Raw genomic sequence first — 26432 nt, forward strand, 5'->3', positions numbered from 1 at the left:
GTGGACGACGGACGGCCAGTATACTTCTCATTCCTGCTATGAGGCCCTCTTCCAGGGGGGAATCACCTCAGCATCATGGGAGTTGAATTGGAGGTCCTGGGCGCCTCCTAGGGTGAAATTCTTTATATGGCTGGCCTGTTTGGACAGGTGTTGGACGGGTGAGAGGCTGGCGCGTCGTGGTCTACCACATGCGCCCAGATGCCCGCTGTGTGACCAATCTGAGGAGACTATGACGCATCTACTCACTGGATGCTCATTCTCCAGGACGATCTGGTTTGAGGTCCTCTCGTGGATCCGATCCACCTCGGGGCCTCCGGCTTCGGAAGGGGACTTCACTAGTAGGAAAAGCCTCATCAGTGGCGCACCAAAAATGGCTTCTGTGGCGCATGGGAGGTGCGCCACAGAAACGTCGCCACAAAAATAAGGTTTCGTGGCGCACCTGCCCATGCGCCACAGAATTAAGGTTTCGTGGCGCACGTGTTCTTAGGTGCGCCACGGAAAAGCGTGCGCCACAGAATTGGTTTTCGGTGCGCCACGGAATTTGCTTGTATTATACACGATTTTGTGCTGCCTCGCTATACACATGCGGCTTATAGACAGCAATATACAGATTTACGAGGTTATATACAAGCAACATTCGGATAATATAAATATCATGTACATTGCACAGATATAACATAGACATCATCATCACATTACTTAGAGCCCGATCGAGATACATATATAGTGGCAAGTGTCAAATGTTTTGCATACAACTCTTAATTCATACAAAATTCACAATTTCGAGATACAAAGTAGTCTTCATCCGGTTCCTCCTTTGCTCCCTCATCTCTACCCACCAGGCTCGCTTGCATCGGAGTCCTTCATCCAGTTCCTACTATGATGAAAATGGAAGAAAGTGAGACCAACAAGTCCGATGCACAAGAGAAATGGAATAAATGCCTCATACATTGTTGGTCAACACAAATATTAACATTCGAGGACGGCGTAAGTGAGACCAAGTCCGATGCACAAGAGATTGATATTTGTGCTATCTTACCAGGCTCACTTACGCCGCCCCCGAGTGTACGTTGACCAAACATTTTAATCATCGGCATTTTGAAAATCTCAAAGAAAATGGAATGACAAAATGGAATAAGTGCCTCATACATTGTTGGTCAACACAAATACTATGGTCAGAAATCATAGTTGCAGTATACATCGCAGTATACTTTGCAGAAGGGCCCCCTTTCCCCGGCCGCCGTTCCGTGAACGGGTGCTTGACGACACAACGACGCCGATCTGCCTCTCCGGCGCAGAACCACGGCAGTCCCTCGCCGCCCAGCTGAACGAGTCCTTGATGCAAAGACCGTGCCGGCCTGCCCGAGCATTATGCCGGGCCGTGTTGCCGCGCTTCAGGCCGTGCCCGCGCCTCGCACTGCTCGCCTTTGCCCGGTGAACCAATAGACTGATCGTTGGAATAAGAAAACCGATGACGTCCGGTCGCAAGATTAAATTGCGATCGGCCGTCATCGGCTTCCTTATTCCAACGATTGGTCTATTCGTTCACCGGGCAAAAAGGCGAAGAGTGCAGGGCGCGTGAGACACGGCCCGAAACGCGGCAACGAGGGTCGGCATGATGCTAGGGAGGCTAGCACCGTCTTTGCATTAAGGACTCGTTCACGTACTGGACGGCGAGAGAAGAAAAGTGGTGATGCGCCGGAGAGGCAGGTCGGCGTTGTTGTCTCGTCAAAGACTCGTTCACGGAACGGCGGCCGGGGAAAGGGGGCCCATCTACAAAGTATATTACGGCATATAGGTGACCAAACATTCTAATCATCGGCACTAAAATGGAAGAAAGAGCCAAGTGGTATCTCAACTAGATATCATATGCCTCATACTTTGTTGGTCGAAAGAAATATTAACATTCCGGGATGGGGTCAGTGAGGCCAGGTAGGATGCACAAGAGATTGATATTTGTGCCATCGCACCAGGCTCACCGGCCCCACCCCGCAGTGTACAAGTGACCAAACAATTTAATCATCGGCACTAAATGGAAGAAAGACCAATGCAATTAAGAAGTAGCTAGTATGAACTAAATGGAATGCCTCATACTTTGTTGGGCGAAACAAATATTAACATCCAGGGATGGAGTAAGCGAGGCCAGGTAGGATGCACAAAATATTGATACTTGTGCCATCATACCAGGCTCACTTGCTCCACCCCCGAGTGTACGAGTGATCGACCAACCATCTAATCATCGGCAAGTACAAAAACACCAACAAACCAACAACCATGGTGACATAAGTCAAGATGCTCAAACACAAATAGAATGCATGTATAAGATGCTCCAAAGGGATTATTCATCACTTGGTATATAGACCAAGTGATGCTGGCAAAAGAGAGGCCAATCAAGAACCAGTAAATCCAGTAAGTGATAGATATGCCTAAACAAGCAACAACACATAGCATATCCCAGCTAACCGGATGAGACAAGTCTTGGTAGCCAACTCGAATCACCTAGCACCACCTAGCCTTTTAAAACCATCGAAACAGTCCTTTTTCTTCAAAGGATACCACAAGTGGCATTCATTTACATGATCCCCTACTCGTGGATATCTCTATTTTCATCAAAGCCAACAAGAAATAGAAATTTATCATTACTCAGCTTGAGTTCAAAACAAAGTCTGGGTACCATAAGGGATTATTCATCACTTGGTAGTAACCAAGTGATGCCGGCAAGAGAGAGGCCAAGCCCGAGCTAGTCAATCCAATAGAGATGGATATGCATAAGTAAGCAAGAACACATAGCCTATCCAAGTTAACCGAGATAAAACCAACCTTGACGTACTCGACTTAATAACCTAGCATCACCTAGTCTTTTAAACCATCGAAACTTCCCATTTTCTTCAAAGGATACCACAGTGGCATTCATTTACATGATTCCCTAATGTGAATATCTCTATTTTAGTATCTCGTTCTTATCCAAATTTTTGCCTCAGCCTTTGCATCATTGGCTAAGCCAAGACATCAAGCATCCGGCCAGGGAGCTTCTTTCTTTTTAGGGAACTATATGAACTATATGCACATGATCCAAGTAAGCATAGTAGCATACCATAAGCTCACAACAATCCATCAAGTAAATGTTCACAAGGATACCACAAGTAGCATAGTAGCATACCATAAGCTGACAAGAATCCATCATTTTCTTCACAAGGATACCACAAGTAGCATACCATAGTAGCATTTAATGCATTTAAATGAACCAAGTAGCATCAAAACCAACCAAATGTCCAACTAGCAAGCAATACCAAGTGAGCAAGTCTTCATTACCTTGTACAGAGTTCGTACATGGATTTATTTCCAACAAAGGATGGAAATCAAATTAACATCATTGAATTAAATTGAATCATTACCATCACATGGTTCATCAATAACAATTAGGGGCAATGCATCCAGAGCAATAGCAAGCAATGCATCCGGAACCACTACCGAGGTACATCAACCATGAGCAATGAGCCGTAAGTAAATCACTAGCACATGATGATCATTTGGCCATTTAGAGCATGGACACACAAGCAATAGCAACAAGTATAGTTCACCAGGAATGGTGAGAAGCTGCAAGAGCATGCATCTAGCTGCAAGCAACAATGACAACAAGCTAGGATAGATAGATCAACAAAGAACAACGAGCAAGTACATCAACAGCAACATGACAGCACAACCAGAGCATGCATCTAGCTGCAGACAACAATGACATCAAGCTAGGATAGATAGATAGATTGCATCCAAGTAGCACATCAACAGCAACAAGCAGCTAGCACAAAGAAGCACAACCAGAAGCAAGCACACAAGCATTTCGTCGAGCACTTAGTGCTCGCGCGGGAGAGGAAGAGGGAGGGGAGGGGAGGGGAGGGAGAGAGTTCACCGACGACAGGGGTGGAGGAGGAGGTTGACGACGACGGCAGCGGTGGAGGAAGAGGAGGATGCGGCGGCTCCTCCACCTTCACGCGACGGCGGCCCCTCCTCACGGCGGCCCCTCCTCGCCGTAGCGGCAGCTTGTGCTGCAGGTGGCGGGGATGGGAGGACCGTGGCGGCATGCGGCCCTCGCGGAGGAAGGCGGCGGCGATGGCGATGGCGACGACCATGCGCGGCGCGCGGCGGATCGGAGGAGAGGGGAGAGGGGAGAGGGGAGAGGGGAGGGGAGAGGTGAACGAGGCGGGGAGGGCACGGGCGAGATGATATAAGTTACCTTAATCTCCGTGGCGCACCCAAGCAAGTGCGCCACGGAATCAACTACTTATGTGGCGCACCGAAGCACGTGCGCCACGTAAAGAGTTATTTCCGTGGCGCAGCACGCCATGTGCGCCTACGTAAATACCTACACTAATAATTGGTGGTGGCAGGATGTGGGCCCCATACAATTTCGTGGCGCAATGTTCAGCAAGTGCGCCACAAAATTAAGCTATTTCTGTGGCGCACCTAGCATGGTGCGCCACAAAGTAACATTCTGTGGCGCATTTTCAGTGGTGCGCCACAGAACTAAGCTTTGCCTATAAGGGTTTTCCTACTAGTGCATCGTGGAGTGGTGGTCGCAGGCGGTACGCACCGCTCCCCGCCAGTTGTGCAAGGGTACTTCGTCGATAATCATGCTCACGGCGTGGTGGATCTGGAAGCACCGGAATGCTGCGATCTTTGATAACGCGCAACCTTCGGTGCCTTCTCTGCTCAACGACATCAAGACCGAGGCGCAACAGTGGGCGAGCGCAGGGGCCCGGGGTGTCCGCCAGATCCTCCCCTAGACTAGGTCTCCTTTCTTGGGTCGAGTTGTAGTGCGGGGTGTTGGTTCCTTGTGGACATGTACATATAACCTTTTTTCTATCTATCAATGCATCGAAACGCAAGTCTTTTGCGTTTTCGCGAAAAATATTATACATGTGACTAATAAGAATTGCAATTTTACCCATGGATGTGGGTACCGCGGGTAACCATATATACCCATATAAGAATTGTATGGTCACATTTTTTGGTACTTATAAGTGGTATCCATACTTCACCGATTAAGTCGTGGATAGGCATGGACAGTGCCTATGGGATACCCAAACCCTCATATCTCCGCTTTAGATCAAGTCGTTTCTCTATTTCTTCAACCTGCCAGGTCAGCGGCAAGTAAGTGCGCGGAATGAAGAGAGTGGGAAAGTGGAGAGTAAGAAAACACAACGACGTGCCAACCAGGTTGTGAATTAAATGTATCATTGGTCTACCCAATGAGTATCCAGTGAGTAAGGGCACGCACCAGGTATGGGTGCACGTAAAATCTGGTATGGTTATTATTTTGTACCCACCAGCTATGGGGTATCAGGGTATGGTATTGCTCTAAGTATCCATCCCCATCCTTACGAGTACATGTGTGGGTGTGAATTGTTGTTACTCACAAACTTTAGCTAATACATATTTTCCTAGTACATAAGTTTGTGGATTTCCTAAGTTGATGCTTATATATGTATTTTAAATTGCATTCTGGGTGTATTTTTAATTGCAGTCTTTGTATAAGTTTGATTGCATATAAGAGGTTACCAACCAAATAAACACCAATGTTTGCATAATCCTATCCAAATGCAGCGAACCAAACAAATAGGCTTCAGTTTCTCCCTTCAAAGATCGATTTCCATCCAGAGGAAATGGGTGTTTCTCAAAGTCTACGCCCCAAAAGAATGGGGGGGGGGTGTCTTGGTATCCCTAACCTCCGGATGATGAACACAGATCTGAGGGCCAGATGGTTGTGGCTTCATCGAGTTGATGACTCTAAGCCGTGGACGGAGATAAACATCCAAGTGCCACAATGGTGGGGCAGCTTTCCAAAGGGGTAACCTACTCCATGCTGGGTGACAGGGCATCCACCTTCTGTTGGATGGACCGGTGGCTCCCTGAGGGACAGTTGGTTGGCATAGCACCAAACTTAATGGCGGCGGTCCCAAAGAACGTTGTCAGACAACGCAGAGTCCGTAAGGGTTTGGCTGGACGATCTTCCGCTGGACTTAGGCGTGCCTGCGATCAAGGAACTTTTCGAGGTGGCAAACCGGCTGGTAGATGTTGCCCTTCATGAGGGTGTGGAAGATGCCTTTAGATGGGGTTGGGAGAAATACTACTCATACTCCACGCATTCGGGTTATCGAGCGATGTTTGGCGCTAGGATGAAAATGCCTCACGGCTTACAGATATGGCGTTCGAGGGCTCCGCCAAACTACATGGTGTTCCTTTGGCTTGCGGCAAGAAACAGATGCTGGATAGCCGACAGACTAAGCAGGCGTGGCCTTCCTCACCCGGCGACGTGCTCGTTCTGTGATCAGGTTGGGGAATCCTTGGATCACCTAATGGTGGGGTGCGTGCTGACACGCGAGGTTTGGGCAACCTTCCTGCGCTGGTGGGGCAAGCCGCACTGGTTGCCGCAACCAGACACCAGGCTTGTCTGTTGGTTGCAGGAGAAGCATGGAAGCCCAGGTGCAGATCGATATTTCTGGACAGGTGTGACCCTCATCTGTTGGTGTCTATGGCGTCACCGAAATGACGTAGTTTTCAAAGGCGTCGCACCCTCCATGGTGGCGGTAATTTCGAGGATCTCCAACGAGGCCGAGCTGTGGAGATTGGCCGGCGTTCTCGTGCCAATGGATAAGTGGAGATGCCGCGAGTAGTCCCGTAGTGGGTGTGTGCTGCTTTTCGGAGGTAGCGTGGAGTTGCGTTTTGTTGACGTCTGTGCCTCAAACGTGCTGTACCTTGGCCTTCTAGCCTTTCTTCTTGGGAACAGATACGTCTCTCCATGACGTATCCTTAAAGAAAATGAGTGTTTCTCATAGAAAAAAATCAGGCACCAAATGTACTATTAAAACATCTAAGAGAGAACAATCAGTGTACCATTAAAATGCTCTTATTGGGTACCTAGCTTTAGCTAAAAGATATTGAATAGATACATTAGTATGAATTTGTACTTAATTTATGGGAAAAGATTATGTTCCACATAGCAACTCACATCTAGTTACATGCTAATTAAATCCTGCTGGGTGCTTAGAGATGCCAGTAGGAACTAGGTGTTAGCTGAACATATTCAATTAGTCTGTTAGTTTGTTTATATCTCTAACGACAGCTAGCTAGGATAACTCTTCAGCCTAACCTTGCTCTGATTGTTACGCAAGATATGTGCTGCCCTGTATGCTATATATATAGACACCGATCCATATTAATGAAAGTGGTTGTTGCATTGCCTTCCTCCTCCTTACGTAGCTAGCTCAGGCTCTCACATGGTATCAGATTTCGATTTCTAGATCCAATCTCCCAAAGCTTCCGCCGCCTCCACCTCCCTCCCAGCCATGAGTGACTACTTCGACACCTCCTCCGATTCCGACGACGGCTTGGTCGAGAACTTTGGCATCCCCGTCGCAACCCAGCCACTTCCCACCCCGCAGCTCCAAGCCCTCCGCATCCGCGACCACGTCCTCGTCACCCTCGACTACGAGAAGGACAACTATGGCCTCTGGAGCCGCCAATTCCTCACCGCCCTCTCCAAGTTCGGCCTACGGGATCACATCGACGACTCTCCTGCTCAGGGCACGTCTGATTGGGTGCTCAATGACTTTGTCATCGTCTCGTGGTACGATGGCACAGTCACACCCTCGACTCTGGCGATCGTCGAGACCCGGGGCGTCACCGCCCACTCCCTGTGGCGCTCTCTTCGGGTTGTTTTCCACAACAACCGCGACATCCGCGCCACCTTCCTCCGCGACGAGTTCCACGGCTTCAACCAGGGCGATCTCTCCGTCGTCAACTACACCTCGAAGATGAAGCACATGGCCGACACGCTGGGTGACCTTGGCTCTCGCGTCAAGGACCGCGAGCTCGTCCACAACATTCTGCGCGGCCTTGACCAGCGCCTCCAGCACGCCGTCCCTCACATGACGCGCGGTCGCCTCCCCACCTTCATCAAGCTTCGCTCCTTTCTTGTGCTGGAGGAGCAACGCCTCGGCCGCCAAGTGCGCGTCGTCGCCCACAACGCCCTCCTCGCCCAGGCATACCTAGCCGCCGGCGCCCAGGCATACCTAGCCGCCGGCGCCCAGGCTCCGGCACACCTCGCCCAGGCACACCAGGCCGCTAGCGCCACTTTGCCGGCCCCCTTCAACCCTGCCGTGCTCGGCCTCTATGGTGCTGGTGCCTCCCATGCAGGCGCTCCCTCTTTGAGCGGCTCCTCTATCTCCGGGAAGAAGAAACGCAAGAAGAATCCGTCCACCGCCACCACCACGCCCAACGGCGGGGCCCTTCCTTACGTCCCCAACCAGGGTGGCTACCGCCCACCTGCTCCGCGCCAACTCACCCCTGCTGCACCCGCGGTGGCTGGCACCTTCCAGGCATGGGCCGCGCCGGACATCCTTGGCCCTCGCCCAGCAGCCCCCGCTGCGCCCCATGCGCTCAACGTCAACTCGGCGCCCGCCGGTCCAGCGACATCTGCGCCTCAATGGGACCAGTCCGCTCTGATCGCGGCCTTGAACCAGCTGTCCTTCCAGCAATCCAGCGGCAACGGCGGCGAGTGGGTCTTCGACAGCGGCGCATCCGCTCACATGGGCTCCGGTTTCGGTATAACCTCCTCCCCTCTGTCCCACAACTCCCCCTCTCAGATCGTCGTCGGTGATGGTTCTACTCTCCCCATCACTGGCGTCGGCTCCCTCGTCTTTCCCACCTCCCACCGTTCTCTTTCTCTCCACAACATTCTTATCTCCCCCGCACTCATCAAAAATCTCGTTCCCGTTCGTGCTTTTACACGTGATAATTTTGTCTCAATCGAATTTGACCCTTTTGGCTTCTCTATCAAGGATCTGGCAACAGGACGGGTGATTCACCAATGTAACTCCACCGGCGATCTCTACCCCTTCGTGCATCCGCCCCAATGTCTCAACGTCACCGTCTCTGCAGCCCTTTGGCATCAACGGCTTGGACATCCCGGCGTAGAGGTTTTGGAGGGTGCCTCCAAATATTTCAAGTTCAGTTGTAATAAAAGTTTGCCCACACATTGTGATGCATGTCGCTTGGGCAAACACACTAGGCTCCCCTTTTCTTCCTCCACCACGCGAACATCTGCTCCTTTTGAACTCTGTCATTGTGATTTATGGACAAGTCCCATATTAAGTGTGTCTGGTTTTCAATATTATCTTGTAATCCTTGATGATTTTACACATTTTACTTGGACATTTCCCATTCGCCACAAATCTGAAGTTCATCCCATCAAGGCCTCTCAAACCGATAATGGATGGGAATTTGACAACACTACAAACCGCACCCTCTTCACCTCCCATGGCACTATTCTTCGCCTCACCTGCCCATACACATCTCAGCAAAATGGCAAAGCTGAGCACATCCTTCGCACCATCAACGACGGCATTCGCACCCTACTCATACACGCCTCCATGCCGCCTAAAAGGTGGGCTGAAGCTCTAGCCACATCCACCTACCTCCTCAACCGACGGCCGTGCAAACCGAACCTGCTCACCACTCCCTATGAGCTCCTCCATGGCGCAACACCAGATTATCGGCTTCTCCGCGTTTTCGGTTGTTTATACTACCCTAACCTCACTGCCACAACACCTCACAAACTGGCACCTCGATCCCTGCCGTGCGTGTTTCTTGGCTACCCCGATGGAAGGAAAGGCAATCGCTGTTATGATCCTGTCTCGCGGCGCATTATTTTCTCCCGTCATGTTACTTTTGTTGAGCAGGTGTTTCCGTTCCGCTCCATGCACATCGACACACCTTCAGCTCCTGCAGCGACCGACCTCGACACGGACCCGCCTCTGGATCCGGTTTACGTCGATCATGCGGTGCCCCAGCATGCCCCGCTGCTAGGTCATGCAGCCCACCTTCGGCCGCCGCTCCCTCGTTGAGCCGTGGCCCCTCTTCGGATGCACCACGCGAGGAGCCTCCGCCTCCGATCGCCGCCCCTCATCGTCATCTACTCCACCCCCTCGACATCACATGTCGACAGGGGCCAGCCACGACATCGTCAAGCCTAACCCTCGCTACGCCCACCTCGCCACTACGCCGATCTCGCCACTACCCTCCTCCATCCGGGAAGCCATGCATGATCCAAACTGGCGCAACGACATGCAAGAGGAATTCGACGCCCTGTCTTCGAATAAGACCTGGACGCTCGTCCCTCGGCCACCACGCACTAATGTTGTTACTGGCAAGTGGGTTTTCAGGCACAAAATGCGCGAGGACGGCTCTCTCGAGAGGTACAAGGCCCGCTGGGTCGTTCGCGGCTTTGCCCAACGCCCCGGCATCGACTTCGGCGAAACCTTCTCGCTGGTTGTCAAACCGGCGACTATCCGCGCGGTGCTCACCATGGCGTGCTCACGCAACTGGCCTGTGCACCAGCTGGACGTGAAGAACGGCTTCCTCAATGGCGTCCTCGACGAGCAAGTTTATTGCTACCAGCCCGCCGGTTTCGTCGACGACCACCGTCGGGATCATGTCTGCAAGCTCGTCAAGTCGCTCTATGGCTTGAAGCAAGCACCGCGGCCATGGTTCAAGCGCTTCGCCACCTTCGCCATCACCATTGGCTTCACCGCCTCTCGCTCAGACAGACGCCTCGCTCTTTATACTACGGCGGGGCTCCGAGGCGGCGTACCTCTTGCTCTACGTGGACGACATCGTCCTGACGGCCTCCTCATCCACGCTGCTCCATGCGCTCATCACCAAGCTCAAGCTCGAGTTCGCCATGAAGGATATGGGGCCTCTTCACTACTTCCTCGGGATCCGCGTGCGCCGTACTTCTCGTGGCTTCTTCCTCAGCCAAGAGCAGTACGCCGAGGAAATACTCCAACGAGCCGGCATGGTCAAGTGCAAGACCACCTCCACACTAGTCGACACCCTTCCCAAGGTTGCTGCAGATGCTGGTGATCCTATCGCCGACCCCTCTGAGTACCGCAGCCTCGCCGGTGCCTTGCAGTACTTGACCATGACGCGCCCGGATCTCGCCTATGCTGTCCAACAGGTTTGTCTGCACATGCATGATCGGCGCGATAGTCATCTCGCCATCATCAAACGCATACTCCGGTATGTGCGTGGTACCACGACCTCTGGCCTGCTCCTGCCTGCGTCCTCCTCCCTCGACATCGTCGCATACTCCGACGCGGACTGGGCAGGCTGCCCGGATACCAGGCGCTCGACCTCTGGGTATTGCGTCTACCTTGGCGACGTGCTCGTCAGCTGGTCCTCCAAACGACAGGCAACGGTCTCGCGGTCGAGTGCGGAGGCTGAGTATCGGGCAGTAGCCAACGCCGTCGCTGACTGCGTCTGGTTGCGCCAACTCCTCGGCGAACTTGGCTCCTCTCTTCCGAAGGCTACGGTGATCTTCTGCGACAATATATCGGCTGTGTACATGTCCACCAACCCCGTTCATCATCGACGAACGAAACACATTGAGTTGGACATCCACTTCGTGCGTGAGGTGGCTCTCGGCGAACTCCGTGTCGTCCATGTTCCAACTACTCAACAGCTGGCCAATATCATGACGAAAGGACTACCTGCTGCAGTCGTTTCAGTCATTCCGGTCCAGTCTCTGCGTCTTGCCCAGCACCGACATATCGACTGCGGCGGGGTGTTAGCTGAACATATTCAGTTAGTCTGTTAGTTTGTTTATATCTCTAACGATAGCTAGCTAGGATAACTCTTCAGCCTAATCTTGCTCTGATTGTTACGCAAGATATGTGCTGCCCTGTATGCTATATATAGCCACCGATCCATATTAATGAAAGTGGTTGTTGCATTGCCTTCCTCCTCCTTACGTAGCTAGCTCAGGCTCTGACACTAGGAACTAGGAGTTTCGATTAATTTTGTGGTATTCACCAATTGGACTGCACATGGTAGGCTGCATGCAGCAAACAAAAAGAGAACGGCAGATTCCATTTCCATGTATCTAAAAAGAACCTGCGCAAACTTTACAAAAACTCATAAATCTAACAGCTGCACAAACTTAGTTTCTAGATAATTGACATCCATCATGATCATGTTTTGGCCTATATTTTACGAGCCTTATTTGTGTAGGGAAGTGCATTGATCTCATCTATCTATCCACGTCAATATTCTCAGTAACATTTAATCGTAGCTAAGTGAGGCAAAAAAAAAAAATGAGAAGAAAAATGCTACAAAAATTGCATCAAGCTCTAGCTACGATTTATTATGGCTTATGGCTTTACAATGCCATGAAGCTTCCACCCCCCAAGGCCAGCCTGCGAAAAAGCCTGCATGTCATGACAATAAAAATTCAGTAAAATTTCTGCCCAACAAGATTATTATTTCATCATGAAACCAATTAACTGTGGAAGAGGTAGTTATGTCTAAAATATGACAAATAAATAACACCGTCTGAGCATTTCGTCTTGTTACATGGTAATTTCCCTTCAGTCCAGTATATGGGGGCTTGAAGTTTCCATGGAACATGAGCATATATTCTTTTGAAGAAAAAACTTAAGGATGTTGACCTATTCTTTGTACTGCTGAAAGATCTTATTTTGCACAGTTGTAAATGTTAGTTATACATGGCTTTCAAAATTGTCCTTACTGTGTGCTTTTCACATGACTTATGAGCAAGTACTACACAGTTAGAGGATCCGCCTAACAAAAAATCCCTAGCTAAAACTGGTTGCATCATTTATAATTCTACATTAGCTAGAAATCATTGAGCGTCAATCTAATGTAAGTAATTAGAGTTAAATAACCACTTGCACAATCAGTTTTCAGATTGGTATTGTTGGCAACCACAGCCATGGTAGGCAAGGGGTAAAGGAAAGGATATTTATGTTCAGTCATCAGAACAATACTAACCTCAACCCATGATTTCCCAGCAGCTTCTAGCAATGCAGCATTGCATGTCTTGAGGACAACTGAATCGCCAGAAAACATAGAGGCTGCTTCTTCCCATCCTTTATTATGACCCATACACCTGAATTTTTATTCTACAAAAGCGTCAAAATGGGCCTAGCAATGAGATATATCAAGCGCATGTGCTTACAAGGAAATGACTGTAGTTTAAGCATATATTGCAGAACATAGCATGTTGAAGAACAAATAATAGCAGACTCACATTACTGTTAGTATCTCATCAGTCGAATATTCACAAATTGCCTTTTGCAAATGCTCGGCAGTTTGACCATCCATTGCAGCAATGGAATAGAAACTTGGGATAAAATGCACTAGTGCTTGAGACAATCCTTCAACATGCTCTTGCATGATCTGAAGAGTTTCCTTTGTTCGAGTTGCATCACTGTGTTGACAAACGGTTTAGAAAAATATGAATGACATGTTAGTACATCAAAGCAGGTGATTTAACCATCTTTCGTAGACATATAGGTTAAATAGTTAGTATTCCAATGAAAACCTCTATTCATCTCTCAAATACTCCTCCCGTCCCATAATATAAGATATTATTACAATCAATTAACTTGTATATTGGTTGTAATAACATGTTTTATTATGGGGAGGACGGAGTAGCTAAGTATCTTGTGAGCAGGACAAAAATATGAATGTAGTAATAGAAAGTAGTCTTTTATATTCATTCCAATAAAAATGATGGAACTAAAAAGGAAACCAGTTGAATATTTTTCATTAGAGATTGCTCATCTAAGTGAATCACAGTAAAACACCACTTACAATTGTGGCTTCAGTGCATAATTTAAGACCCATGTAAAGCCCAGAAACTTCTCTATTCCAATTATAATGAACTGTTTAATGCGAAATTCAAGCATTCAAACGGGTCCTTGGTTATTAGTTTTCTAAAGCTGCTAGATCAATCTGTCCGTGGAATTAGTAATAAATAGAGCGCAACCAAATTGCACTTTGAAGCTTTAATTCATTGTACATTCTACTGCTATTGTTTAAACCCTAACCTATGTATACATATTCTTTATAAGATAAGGATGTACCTGCATAGGATAAGCTCGGGTATCCATCCCATTTGACGAAATTTATCAGAAACACTTATTGCATCAGCTCTCCCAGCTTTGCTTAGTGGTCTGTCATGATCTGAAAATAAGGGCAATGTAAGCTGCTCTTTTCAAAAAAAAAAAAAAAACGGCCAGAGACAACAAAGAAGAACTCTGGGTTTTTTGAAGCACTACAGCAACATTAGAGTACAACAACAACAAAATGGACCAAATAGCATATAAACCCCACACCAAAAACGTTGAGTAATACTTGTAGAATAAAAACCCAACAGCACCTTTTGTTCACATTGTACCATACTTAATCATACTCGATTCTTCATTTCTAGCTCGGCATCTAACAAAACTAGGAAGCCACACATTCTTATTTCAACCTGATATTTAAACTCAAGTACAGCAGCGTACATGTTGAATAAGTAAGAATAGTTCATGCGTTTCTACAGCTACAAAAATATCCTATTTGAACTACCACGGCACCTCACTAGTCAAAAGTGCGATAGCAACACGAGGCATCCTAAGTAGGTTCGCAAGAAAAATAGCAAGCAGATTGACCCTATGTCATCAATAATTTGAATACTCTCAGCATTCTACCAGAAGTGCAACTGTGATCGAACGACTGCACATCAATCTTCCGAAGTACAGGACATATATGGTGTCACTCCATAACTCTCAGGACACTCGAATCACTAATGCTGTTATCCAGTGTAAGTTAACTGACACCCCCACTACTGTCGGAGCTCGAGCACCCAGAGAACGAAGTCCTGGGACGGGAAATTCGTCAAAGAAGCTACACGGACCTACAAGAGAGCGAGAGATTAACGATTCTGCCCCGTCGGATATACTAACCTTTTGTGAAGCGTTCACCAACCGCGCTGTCCCCGTGCCGGAGGAGGACGAGGCGGCGACGAGGAATCGCAGAGCCCGAGTCGGCGGCGGCCTCGACGACGGTGGTGGACACGGAGACGGAGCGTGCGACGGCGGCCGCGGAGGGAGGGAGGCGGCAAGCGGCGGCGGGAGGAGCCGCAGAGGAGTAGAGGAGGAGGCGGGGAGCCGTGCCGGAAGGAGGCGAGCAGCAGCGCTGGAGCGGCGAGGGAGGAGGTCTCATCATCCGCTGCTGCTTCTGCTGATGGGTGGAAGAGAAACGGATGGATAGAAGGAGCGAAAGGACGATGGCTTGGCTGTTTGTTGTTTCTGCGAGCTCTAGATGCTGCTGACATCTTCTGTTTTCATGGTGCCAAAACAATACATTATGGACCGCCAATCATTCGAAATTCGAACAATCCATGCATATTTGTATTTGGAAACTTTGAGAAAATAATAAATCGTAGACATAGTATAAGCGTCGCTAGAATATGCGAGCTTCCAACAGTTTGTGAGAAAACAAGACCACATTCTTGGATCAAAGACCGTTGATTGCACATACAAAAACCTCTTCTAACCTTGACTATTCCTTAGACATAAAATAAAAAATAATTACATTGAAGGTAAAAATAGTAAGCAGGAAATGCAAATCGAATTGCATAGCCCAAGAAAAAGCCAGCTTATGTTCAAACAAAAAGGAAAAGAAAGAACCAGCTTTAATATGCAGCCTTCATTATTTCCCTACGGCACAAAAATGAACATCAGGCTAAGGATTCCATTACAACATCAGATTCTAAAATAACCACAACATCATATATGTACACTCCCGAGGCTGACGATGCTCACAGCGTGGTATGTTTACTCAACAGAAACAACACCTCCACAGGAAAAATGTCTGTGCCGAACATCTCAATGAGCCAAACACTTGAGCCAACTGCAAGACCAAAATTTGATCCATCCACACACGACCATGTGTGGTGTTAAATCTTCACGTTAACATGGGCTCGATGAACCGATTGCAATACTGAGAGGTAAACAAGAAAAGGTGGTTCCAGGGAACTCAGCTTCCCAGTTTGAAAGCATCCACGAAAAGGCCCAGACATACACCAGCTTTCCAGAAGTTTACCATTGAAATCAGCGACTGAAATCGTCCAGGAGGCTTTTTAACCGGTTTTTTGTACATAAGCATGCCAATCCCTTCAATAGCAGCCACTACAACGCCAGCAACAAGAACATCCCAGTCACCAGTCTGCCCGAGGATTGTTGCCAAGGCATTGGCGGTGTAGAACCCAAGGAGCACCAGGAATATCTTTGTGGGAGAGTTGCTTCTGGCAGAGTTCAGCTTTTCAAGTAGTTGCCTTCCAGCAGCTTGGACTAACCTGCCAAGCCTTGTCCTGCCAAGAAAACCACTGTCCTCTTCAAAGTCTTCGCCATCACTGTTAGGTGATCCACCTGTCTCCAAGGCAAACACAGGCCTCCATCTTGAGTTTTTCATCCGGTAACTACACAAAGTAGATATATCAAATCGTGGTTTCTAAGGTTCACTGAGGTAGGGTACTCAAAATCTCGAAAACATCAAATATATACAATGTTGTATTATTGTCTGTATCTAATTCTGCAGACAATTGCCCATAGAGCAAAAACAACATCAAAGCCTTTTTCCCAAGCGAGTTGCGGTAGGCTAATGCAGTTGCCCATATGCTTCCATTAACATAAATGTGTACTTCCACTGTTCTTATTTTCATGGCATAGAATGGTCTAATTACACAGTACAAAATAAACTAACTATACAAAGATTCACCAAAGAACAAGAGTGTCTACCACGCACACTGCATCTGCATTACATATTCCAAAAATTATATCTACCAACCAAAATCATATGTTTTTATGGACAACAGAACAATGTCATATTAGCTACTTGTTTCTAGATTAAAAAGGAATGAGCATGCTATACTTTGCATCCATCTGACCAAGAAAGGAAATGCTGCAAGCATGCATTTTGCCAAACTATGTAGGTTGTACTATAATGAACCTTTTATCCCCTCTATTATTTTGTTGAGGCATATAATATTTATTTTATCATACTAAACTACCCACCTCACTCACACTCACCCTAATATATCAAATCCGTGGGTGTTCCACTGATTAAATCGACACGTGATTTTTGACTATTTGCTGTGCTGATTTTGACTATTTGTTACAAAGTTCCTCACATGCACAAGGCTATGGTATTGATGCTCGGTGTGCTCCCGGTGGCATTAGAATGCGCTGCTATTATTCTTAGCGATGCCATTGAATTCCTGTCGGATGCTAAGTGTTATGCAATCAGATTAGGCCTATAGAGTATGGTTTGAACTCTTAATGTTTTCTATCCAACTCCTATGGTTTATTCCAGTCTTGAACTCTGTGAAATTTCTGGACAAGCGACTTGGTGTGGACCGTGAGCTATAACTTTTTGCAACTATTAATCCTACTCCTACATGCTCATGTATCAACTAGTACTACTCGTACATGCTCATGGTAAACTGGTCAAAAGGAGTACCCGTATATGCTAATGGACATAGTGATCAAAAGGAGTACACTACAAAGATTAAATAAATTTATTAATGCTCAAGGATCTGCTGATCGAATGGAGTACACGGCAAGGGGTAAATAAATTTATTCATGCTACTGGATCATCTGATCAACTCCTACATGTTTCCATTCATTGTCTGCGGAAACTTTCGGATCTTTAGATACGTCTCCAAGTCACTCCCATGGTCTTCTTCATCGCTATATATACAGTTGTTCACTGAAAATCCATCTGAGTGTGGCTCAAACAGAGCGCGATCTCGCCGCTCCAGGAAACACTCCGTCGATAACATCTCTCTGGATCAACGTGAGAACTTGATATTTGTTCCGGGCAATTGAAGATACAACACACATGGCAACAGCTTGATCTCCTCCTTGACAACGGGAAAGGAGGTCGCCGGCTTGGTGTCTTCGTTGTCCATGGGAAGGGATATCGCCGAGTTTGCCTTCTCATTGTGCATGGAAGAGGAGTTGGTGTTCCCGTTGTACATGGAAGGGGACTAGAAAGGCTGGCGTGAGAGAGAGAGACGCCCTATCGAGCACGATCTGCTAAGAAATGTGCGAGAGAGAGAGAGAGGGGGGGGGGGGGGTACCAATCATCCATGCATGGATGCTATGCAATATGTTAAGAAAAAGAATATTCATTCCTAAATCTAAGGGATTAATTGAGGCGTGCATGCTATAAATCTAAGGGATTCCTTCAATGTCATGCTCCATTTGACATATTTGTTCTATCATCTTTTTTTCAAATACCGATACATCCATTGTCATATGTTTGATGAAAGCTGTAGGCACATTAGGTTTATGATAGCGGAGAGTTGTAGCCTTGCAGGTAAGAGGGCAATCCTAAATCCTCTGCTCGGGATGGCAATGTCACCTTCCTTCTCATGTTTCATTCGTCATGTGTGTTCTGTCTTGGTTGTTCAAATACCAAGTCATGGAGTGCAAGACATTAGGCTAAAGACAGTGGGGATTTGCAAGCAAGAAGTCAACTCTGAATCCTCTGCCACCACCAGTAGAGAAATTAAGCACATAGTCAATGTGGCAGTACAGCAACAACAACCCAAATCTCGAAATTTCTGCTAAATTGTGTCAGTAAGTTTTAAACTCGAGGCGGACGGCAAGTTCGCCACCAAGCACATATTTTTCGAGCAATAAGACAATACCGTGGACTTGGGATTTGCAAGAATCAAAGAATACGCCGCCGTGAGTGTGGCAAGAATGAGCGTTATGGGGAGCTAACCTGATTGCTCCTCCGCTCTTGTCCGCAGGCCGTAAGAAGCAGGTCCGGCGAAGGAGATCCGACCGCGCCGGCGCGGAGCCGTGGCGGCCGGCTCCAGCGCAGAGGCTACCTGCTGACGGCCGCCCCCTGCAGAGAGGCGCACCGCGCCGCAGCGGCATGGCCTCGCGAGCGGACGCTGTGCGCTCAGGCCGTATCAGAGAGTGATCCAAGGAGGTGGGCTGCAGACCACGGCTGAGAGCGCGAGCGGCGGCGCTGAATCGAGGCTGGGACGGCGCCTGGCAGAGAGTGGTGTTGGCGGATGAGGGGATTTGGCGAGTCCGGATGTCACGGCGAAACTTAACCCTGCATATCTTCCGTCTAATCCAGATCGCACGGTGGACATGAACCAATGGCCAGAAGTTACCCAGACTTGGCACTTCCACCGGCAAAGACGCGAAGTCGCGAAGCACTAGCCGACTTTTGCAAAATCAACTTCAGAGTCATTACCATGATTATTCTTTTGGATGTTTCCTATAGAATATCATGTCTTTTACAACCACCAATCGACTCGACTCAATATCCTAGCGTAAACACCACATCTGAAGTTACTTCTGATTCATCAGCATAGCCAACCATGTGGGAAGTCTTCCTAGACACTTCATAACATCATATCTCACTTCTTTACTTGTCGATCAAACTAGGTTTAACACCAACATGTACCTAACATATGAGCAGTAGATGACCAAAGTGATTTTGGCCCAACAATGCGCGCGCACTTACAAAAAAAATAAGTTATACAACCTAGAGATTGTTTCTAAGTTTTCACTTATACACAAAATCTAAGGTGGCAATCTAAAAAATGACACCAGAACATAATTGGCAAGGGAAGCAGAAAGCGAAGTCGGATGTGTCTAACTGCGCGCTGCGTCTCGGGCGACTCGGGGGGCGACTGGGAGCTCGTCCTCCCGGAACGCCGCCGCCGCCGCGCCGCTCGCCGCCCTGGGGGTCCGCGGGAGCCACGCGTCTCGCCGGGGAGCAAAGGGAATCGCTTCTCCCTCCCGGCCGCCGCCGTCGCCGAGGCCGAGGGCTCGGTCCTGGAGCTCGCGGATGAGGAGAGGCTGCGAGGCTGGAAGACGTGGAGGAGCCACGGCTGCCCCTTGCTCCGCCGAATGCGGGGAGGTTCCGGCCCGAGAAGGTGGTCGGTCCGCCGGCCGGTGCGCGTCCGTGACGCCTCGAGGGAGAGGAGCATCTCGCCGCGCCGCCGCCCGCCACTCTCGTCGCCGTCCCACTTCCCTCCGCTACCTGGTTTGGCGCCCGTGGGGAGGGGCCTCTCCGAGGTTGGTGGGGGGGGGCTCTGGATCTGGTCAGATCCGCGTCGGGGAGCACGTTCTGGAGCTGCCGTCGATCGGTGGGCGGCCGGAGGCGGAAGGGACGCCGCCGCCGCTAGGGTTTGCTCCTCCCTTGGATGCTGGGGCGCTGGGATCTGTTGGGCCCGCTGGGCCGGCCACGGGAGGGCTGCGGCCTCGCTGGCCCAGTGGAGGTTTGGGCCGGCCCAAGGTGCGGTCAGCTCAGGTTCCGCGGGTGCCCCTGGATCGGACCCGTTGGATGCGCGCCACGTCGCCCACGTGGTGGATGGACGGTTGGGTGGCTCTAGGGTTCCCAGGTGGGACGGTTCTGCCCCTCGCCGCCCACTTTTAAGTGGCTGCGGCTTCCTCCCCAAACCCTAGATCCACTTCTCGGTTTCCCGCCCCCGCCTCCGACGTTCGCCGCAACCTCTCCGCCGCCAAGCGTTTGTCCTTCCACCTCGACCCCGTCTCCGGAGCGCGTACTCCTCTCCTCGTGGCCATGGAGAGGGAGAGGAACTCCCACGGCAAGCGTCCCTTCGACGAGTTCAACAAGGGCTATGCCCGCGCCCGCGACCAAGATCTGCGCCAGAGGCTCGACAGAGAGCAGGAAGAGCACCGTCGGCAACAGCGTCAACGCGACCGCGAGGCGGAGCGTGCGAGCTCCTCGTCCTGGCGTTCCGAGGGGGAACGCTCACGACGAGAATCGCGCGCGCCGCCGCCACCTCCACCTCCCCTCGTGGCCGCGACTCCGGCCGGAACGCGGGCGGGAGGCCCCTTCGCCGGCCCCACGGGACCCCGGGGGAGGTCTGCGCTCCTAGCTGCGGGCGGGTCACCGGCCCGGGAGGGGCTGGGGCCCCCGGTCTTGATGCGGCCCACATCACGTGCTACAAGCTGCGGCAAGCAAGGTCACGTCCGGAGCCGCCTGCGTCGATGAACCATTCTGCGTTAAGCGTAAGAAAGTCGGGCACCTCTCCGCCATGTGCGCGGCGGTCTCCAAGGCGCCGGCTCCTTCTCGGGCGAGGATTTGGAGGCGGGAGGCACGGGTTCTGCTGCACTGGAAGTACTCGAGGAAGAACTTCGGAAGCCGGTGTCCAACTCCGCCACTCGTTATCCTTGGGGGCGGGCAGCTGTCCGCGGAGCAGGTGGAGGACGAGTTCAAGGACTTAGTTGATGAGAACCGGGATTGGCGAGTGCGCCAAATCGGCCCTTTGGATTTTGCGGTGGTGTTCCCCTCTAAAGAGAGTCTCCGCATTGCTATCCGTGGGGGCGGCCTCACTCGCCATGTACCAAGCTTAAGGCCATTGTCACTCTCCCGCAAGGCGACCCTCTTCTTCGCTGAATCTCTGGAGGAGGTTTGGGTCAGGTTGCTCGGTGTGCCGCCTCCGTTTCGACACGCCGATCGCCTTCTCCTTTCCACTCGCGAGGTGGGACGTCCGATTGGGGTGGACGTTGCCTCGTTGGCTCACCCGGATGCGCCGGTGCGTATGTCCTTTGGATGCCGCAAAGGGGACCAGCTGCTCGATCACATCACCCTCTTCGTTAACATGCAAGGCTACCGTATCCAAGTTATTCGCGAAGCTCAGTCGGCCCAAGACTCCCCTCCTCACGACCCGCCGAAGTTCCCTCCCGGAGATGGCACTGAAGACAAGGAAGAAGACTTTGATGAGACTGATGAGGAGCGCTGGGACGGGCGGCGGGGACGCCATGCTCACAAAGCTTCGCGCGGATCGTCCTCTGCCCCTGGAGCGCGCGGGGAAGTTCCTCGTAAGTCTGTCCCCCTCGGCTCCTCCCCTGTGTCGCCGTCTCCTTGCCTCCAGCACAACGCAAAGGATCTCAGCCCACAAATCCCTGCCTCGGCTCGCAGTCAATACGGGTCCAACTTGACCCCCACGGGCAACATCTTCCCTATGGTCGCTCAAATCATCAAAGCTGCTCTGCCGTCTACTCCCGGCTGAGGGGCGCCAATCCCCGGAGGCTGCTATCGGTGTTGATTCCCTGCGTGAGGTCCTTGCGAGGCCCCTTCGTCGGCTGGTCTCGTCTCGCCCACGCCGGGCAAAGCTCCGCCCATGTCCGAGGCGGAGCGGGAGGAGGTGGGTTGGTCCAGCCCGTCCTTGGGTGCCTCGGACCAAGAGTATCTGCGTAACAGCGAACAAAGGAGCAAGCTGAATCACGATCGCCCCTCTCGGAAGCTCATGTTGGAGGCGGCTGCTGCTACCAACTCCTCTCCAGCCCCGGCCCTTGCGCTCCACCAAGCCCCGGCTATCAACAACGCCAACCCCAGCGAAGGACAACCACTCCTCTTGGACACTCCCATTTCGGCGCTGGGCGCGCCGGTGGCGCGTGCTCCTCGTTCCAAGGCCTCCCCAGCGGAGGCGCTGCGCAAGAGTGCTCGCTCCAAAGGAACCTCTGACGGTTCGGTCCTGGAGCGGGCCATCCGGGCCACGGCGGACAAGAACAACCTCGACAAGAGCGTCATCGACACGGCTACTCCTTCGTCGTCCACCCCCGCTCCGAGTAACTCCTCCTCTCCGGCTGATTTTGTTGCCTTTCAAGATTCCTCCTTGGAACATCTCCTCAAAGTCGCCAAGGATAGCTGCATTCTGTTCAAATCAACGGAAGGGTCACCGGCCCAAGCGGTGGCGCTTCTCCGGAGCCTCGAGAACGCGCGCAAGCAGAGCTGTTGGCAGCGAGACGTAGAATCGAAGAAGAAGAGGCCAAGGCTAAGGAAGAAGCTGCCCGGGACTGTTCGCAGCATGCAGCTCCTGGTGTGGGCGCTGTGGCTGGCTCCACGGGGGAGCCACCCGCAGACGCCGGTGATCCTCCTCAGTTGGGTACTGTGGAGGAGCCACCTGCGGGCTCGGGCAAAGCCAAAAAGCCTTCTGTCGCCAAGAGGCGAGCTGCTAGCAGGGCCACTCCTGTTGGTCATAGACCTGTCACCCGCCAAGCACGGGCTCTGAGCAGAGGGTCCCAATGAGAGCCACGATCCGGAATATTAGAGGGTTCGGTCGTCGGGGGAGACGAACCTTGTTGAAAGAGTACCTCCGGTTGCACCGCATTGATCTAGTTCTCTTGCAAGAAACCATCAAACAGGATTTCACGGATGCTGAACTTGCTAGCTTGGAGGTGGGCGAGAAATTTTTCTGGTCTTGGCTCCCAGCTAGCGGTCATTCAGGTGGCATGCTACTAGGAGTTAGGGACAGTATGTTTGAAGTTGGAAGAATGGACAGGGGTCAATTCTTCCTGAGTTTGGCTGTTCTTCATCGCATCTCCAACAAGAAGGCTGGAGATTATCGGTATCTATGGTCCAGCAGATCACGCTCGCTCCGGAGGGTTCTGGACGAAATCTCGGCCAAGGTGGCTAGGTGCACCTTACCGATCTTCATGGGAGGCGACTTCAACCTTATTAGGGCGGCCGACGATAAGAGCAATGACAACCTCAACTGGCCTCTGATGGACTTGTTTAACAACTCCATCGACGCTTGGGCTCTGAGGGAAATTCCGCGCACGGGAGCACGGTTCACTTGGTCCAATCACCAGCTCAATCCAATACGGTCCGCGCTAGATCGAGTGTTTGTGTCTGCTGACTTTGAAGCTATCTTCCCGCTGTGTTCCTTGTCCGCTGAGACTAGCCTTGGCTCTGATCATACGCCACTTGTGTTTGACACCGGAGAGGGTTTCCCGGTGCGCTCCAACAGATTTTTCTTTGAAACAAGTTGGTTTGAGCGCCAAGAGTTCGTCCCCTTGGTCCAGCACTCGTGGGCGAGACTTATGACCAAGGTGGGAGGCCGCGACATTATTGATTGGTGGCATTATATGTCCGCGGGCCTTAGACAAGTCCTTAGAGGCTGGAAACAAAACCTAGGAAGGGACACCAAGGCTGAGAAAGCCGCTTTGCTGACCCAGATCGCGGAGCTTGACGTGCTGGCTGATGCCACAGGGCTTGACGAGGACGCCTGGGCCTCCAGATATCCCTTGGAAGAGCAACTGCTGCAGATTTATCGCATGGAGGAAGAGCACTGGCGGCAACGCGGTAGAGTGAGGTGGGCGCTGCAAGGGGATGCAAACACCGCTTACTTTCACGCCGTCGCTAATGGGAGAAGAAGAAAATGTAATATCTCGAGGATTCGGACCGACGGTGGCGCTATCTCGGACCCCAAGGCTGATTCGGCAACACGTCTATGAGTTCTACAGGGAACTGCTTGGTTCCTCCGCTCCAAGGGTTTGTGGGCTGGCGCCTTCCTCTTGGGGTGAGGGAGCTCGCGTCTCTGAAGAAGAAAATGAGGAACTGCTGCGCACCTTCTCGGAAGCAGAACTCGAGGCCATAGTCAAAGAGATGAAAACCGACACTGCTCCGGGCCCGGACGGCTTCCCGGTGGTCTTCTTTAAACGTTTCTGGCCTCTGGTCAGGCATGGCATTCTGCATATTCTTAATGACTTTGTGCTGGGGGCGCATTGACATTGCTAGGCTCAATTTTGGCATCCTGTCGCTTATCCCGAAAGTCTGCGGGGCGGAGCAAATCTCTCGATACCGCCCAATTGCCACGATCAATGTTATTTTCAAGATCATATCCAAAGCCTATGCCCGTAAGCTCGATCCTATCGCTCACGGAATTATCTCCCCGAACCAAACGGCTTTCATTAAGGGCGGGAACATCCTTGACGGTCCGCTTGCCCTCCTAGAGATCATTCACGACATCCGGACGAGGAAGCACGGTGGGGTGCTACTCAAGCTGGACTTTGAAAAGGCCTATGATAGGGTGAGCCGGGACTTCCGGGGGAAGTCTTACGTTGCAAGGGTTTCGATGCCGGATACATCCACGGGATTTTGCAGCTGGTCTCCGGGGGACAAGCTGCTATATCCATTAACGGTGAGGTGGGACCGTTCTTTAGGAATAAAAGAGGGGTTCGTCGGGGAGATCCCCTCTCCCTCTCGCTCTTCAATTTTATCGGAGAAGCGCTCTGCGGGATCTTATCGCCGCGGCGACGGCAGGCCATATTCACGGGTTAGTTCCACACCTTCGCCGGGAGGAATTACGCACTGCAGTACGCGAGACGACACGCTTATCCTCATCCAGGGCTCGGATGAGGATATCGCAAACCTTAAATTCCTTCTGATGTGTTTTGAGGATATGCCGGGGCTCAAAATCAACTATCACAAGAGCGAAGTCTTTGTTCTGGGACAGCGTGCCAGAGATAGAAACATCATAGCCAACAAGTTGAACTGCAAGCTTGGCAGCTTCCCCTTCACCTACCTGGGCCTGCCTATCTCAGACAGGAAGCTGACGTGCGAGCAGTGGCTGTTCTTGGTGAGGAAGTTGGCTGCTAAGATCGAACCACGGGTGGGTAAACTTCTTTCCTCCGGGGGGAGGCTCATTCTCTCTAACTCCTGCCTTGATAATCTCCCTATCTTTGCGATGGGGCTCTTCCTCCTGCATGATGGGATTCATGCGAGGTTTGACTCCCACAGATCCAAGTTCTTTTGGGAAGGGGCAGGCCCAAAGAGAAAATATCACCTAGTGAATTGGCCTTCCCTGTGCCGTCCTAAAGAGGTTGGGGGCTTAGGCCTGCTCAACACCAAAAGATGAACTTGGCGCTGCTTCTCAAGTGGATTTGGAGGCTTTATAATGAGGAAGACACGATCTGGGCTCGTATCATCCGCGCTAAGTATGGGGACGCCTCTGACATGTTCTCGGGCTCAGGCCAAGGAGGTTCCCCTTACGGAAGAGCCTTCACAAGATTAAACACCTGTTCAAAGCCGGAGCGAAGCACGTCGTCGAAAACGGTGCCCGCACCAACTACGGAAGGATTGGTGGCTAGGGAGAGGCCCCATCATGGATTCCTTCCCTTTGCTATTTGCCATCCGCGACAACCCCGACATCTCGGTGGCAGATGCTCTCCAACATCAGGCCCTACAGGTCCGTTTTCGGCATTCCCTTGATCAGGAGGGACTTCGCCAGTGGGGAGAACTACAAGGGATGCTCACCCCCGTTCTTCTTAGCCCTGGGCATGACTTGGTGTCCTGGCACCTGGAAAAATCGGGCACCTACACAGTCAAATCCATGTACGCCCAGCTCTCTCAGGGTACGACTATCGCCCACGCAAAAGACTTGTGGGAAGCGAAGCTCCCGCTCAAAATCAAGATCTTCTCTTGGCAGCTGGCTCTTGACAAGCTACCGTCAGGACAACAGATTCTCACTAGACACGGTCCTTCAAACGGCCTTTGTGCGCTGTGCGGCACCCCAGAAGACGCCAGCCACATTTTCTTTGACTGCTCCTTGGCATCGTTTTCTTGGTCGGTTTTGCGCCAGCTACTGGGGTGTAACTGGTGCCCGGCCAATTTTGCTCAATTCCACGCCATCCTTTCTGGTTTTTCGGGTTATCCTAGGAGGTTGCTGGTGGGTGCTTTTCTTAGCCCAGTCTTGGGCGCTTTGGAATGTGCGCAACAAGCTTGCGATCGAAAAGAGACTTATT

General features: G+C 51.0%; 2 protein-coding genes across 2 annotated transcripts; both read right to left on the bottom strand.

Moving 5' to 3' along the window:
• Positions 1-11906: 11906 nt before the first annotated feature.
• Positions 11907-15131, bottom strand: LOC124657825 (uncharacterized protein At3g52155, chloroplastic-like). Its single transcript, XM_047196320.1, has 5 exons — positions 14808-15131; positions 13944-14043; positions 13106-13285; positions 12847-12964; positions 11907-12263 (listed from the first exon to the last, which is right to left on the bottom strand). Exons 1-5 carry the CDS (start codon positions 15067-15069, stop codon positions 12207-12209), a joined length of 717 nt encoding a protein of 238 aa, XP_047052276.1. The 5' UTR covers positions 15070-15131; the 3' UTR covers positions 11907-12206.
• A 288-nt stretch (positions 15132-15419) lies between these two features.
• Positions 15420-18727, bottom strand: LOC124653310 (ycf20-like protein). The gene is made up of 2 exons (XM_047192379.1): positions 18637-18727; positions 15420-16324 (listed from the first exon to the last, which is right to left on the bottom strand). The coding sequence occupies exon 2, from the start codon at positions 16315-16317 to the stop codon at positions 15883-15885; it is 435 nt and encodes a 144-aa protein (XP_047048335.1). The 5' UTR covers positions 16318-16324; positions 18637-18727; the 3' UTR covers positions 15420-15882.
• Positions 18728-26432: the final 7705 nt, after the last annotated feature.

The sequence above is a fragment of the Lolium rigidum genome, chromosome 5 (genome assembly GCF_022539505.1).
Source record: "Lolium rigidum isolate FL_2022 chromosome 5, APGP_CSIRO_Lrig_0.1, whole genome shotgun sequence".
Taxonomy (NCBI): domain Eukaryota; kingdom Viridiplantae; phylum Streptophyta; class Magnoliopsida; order Poales; family Poaceae; genus Lolium; species Lolium rigidum.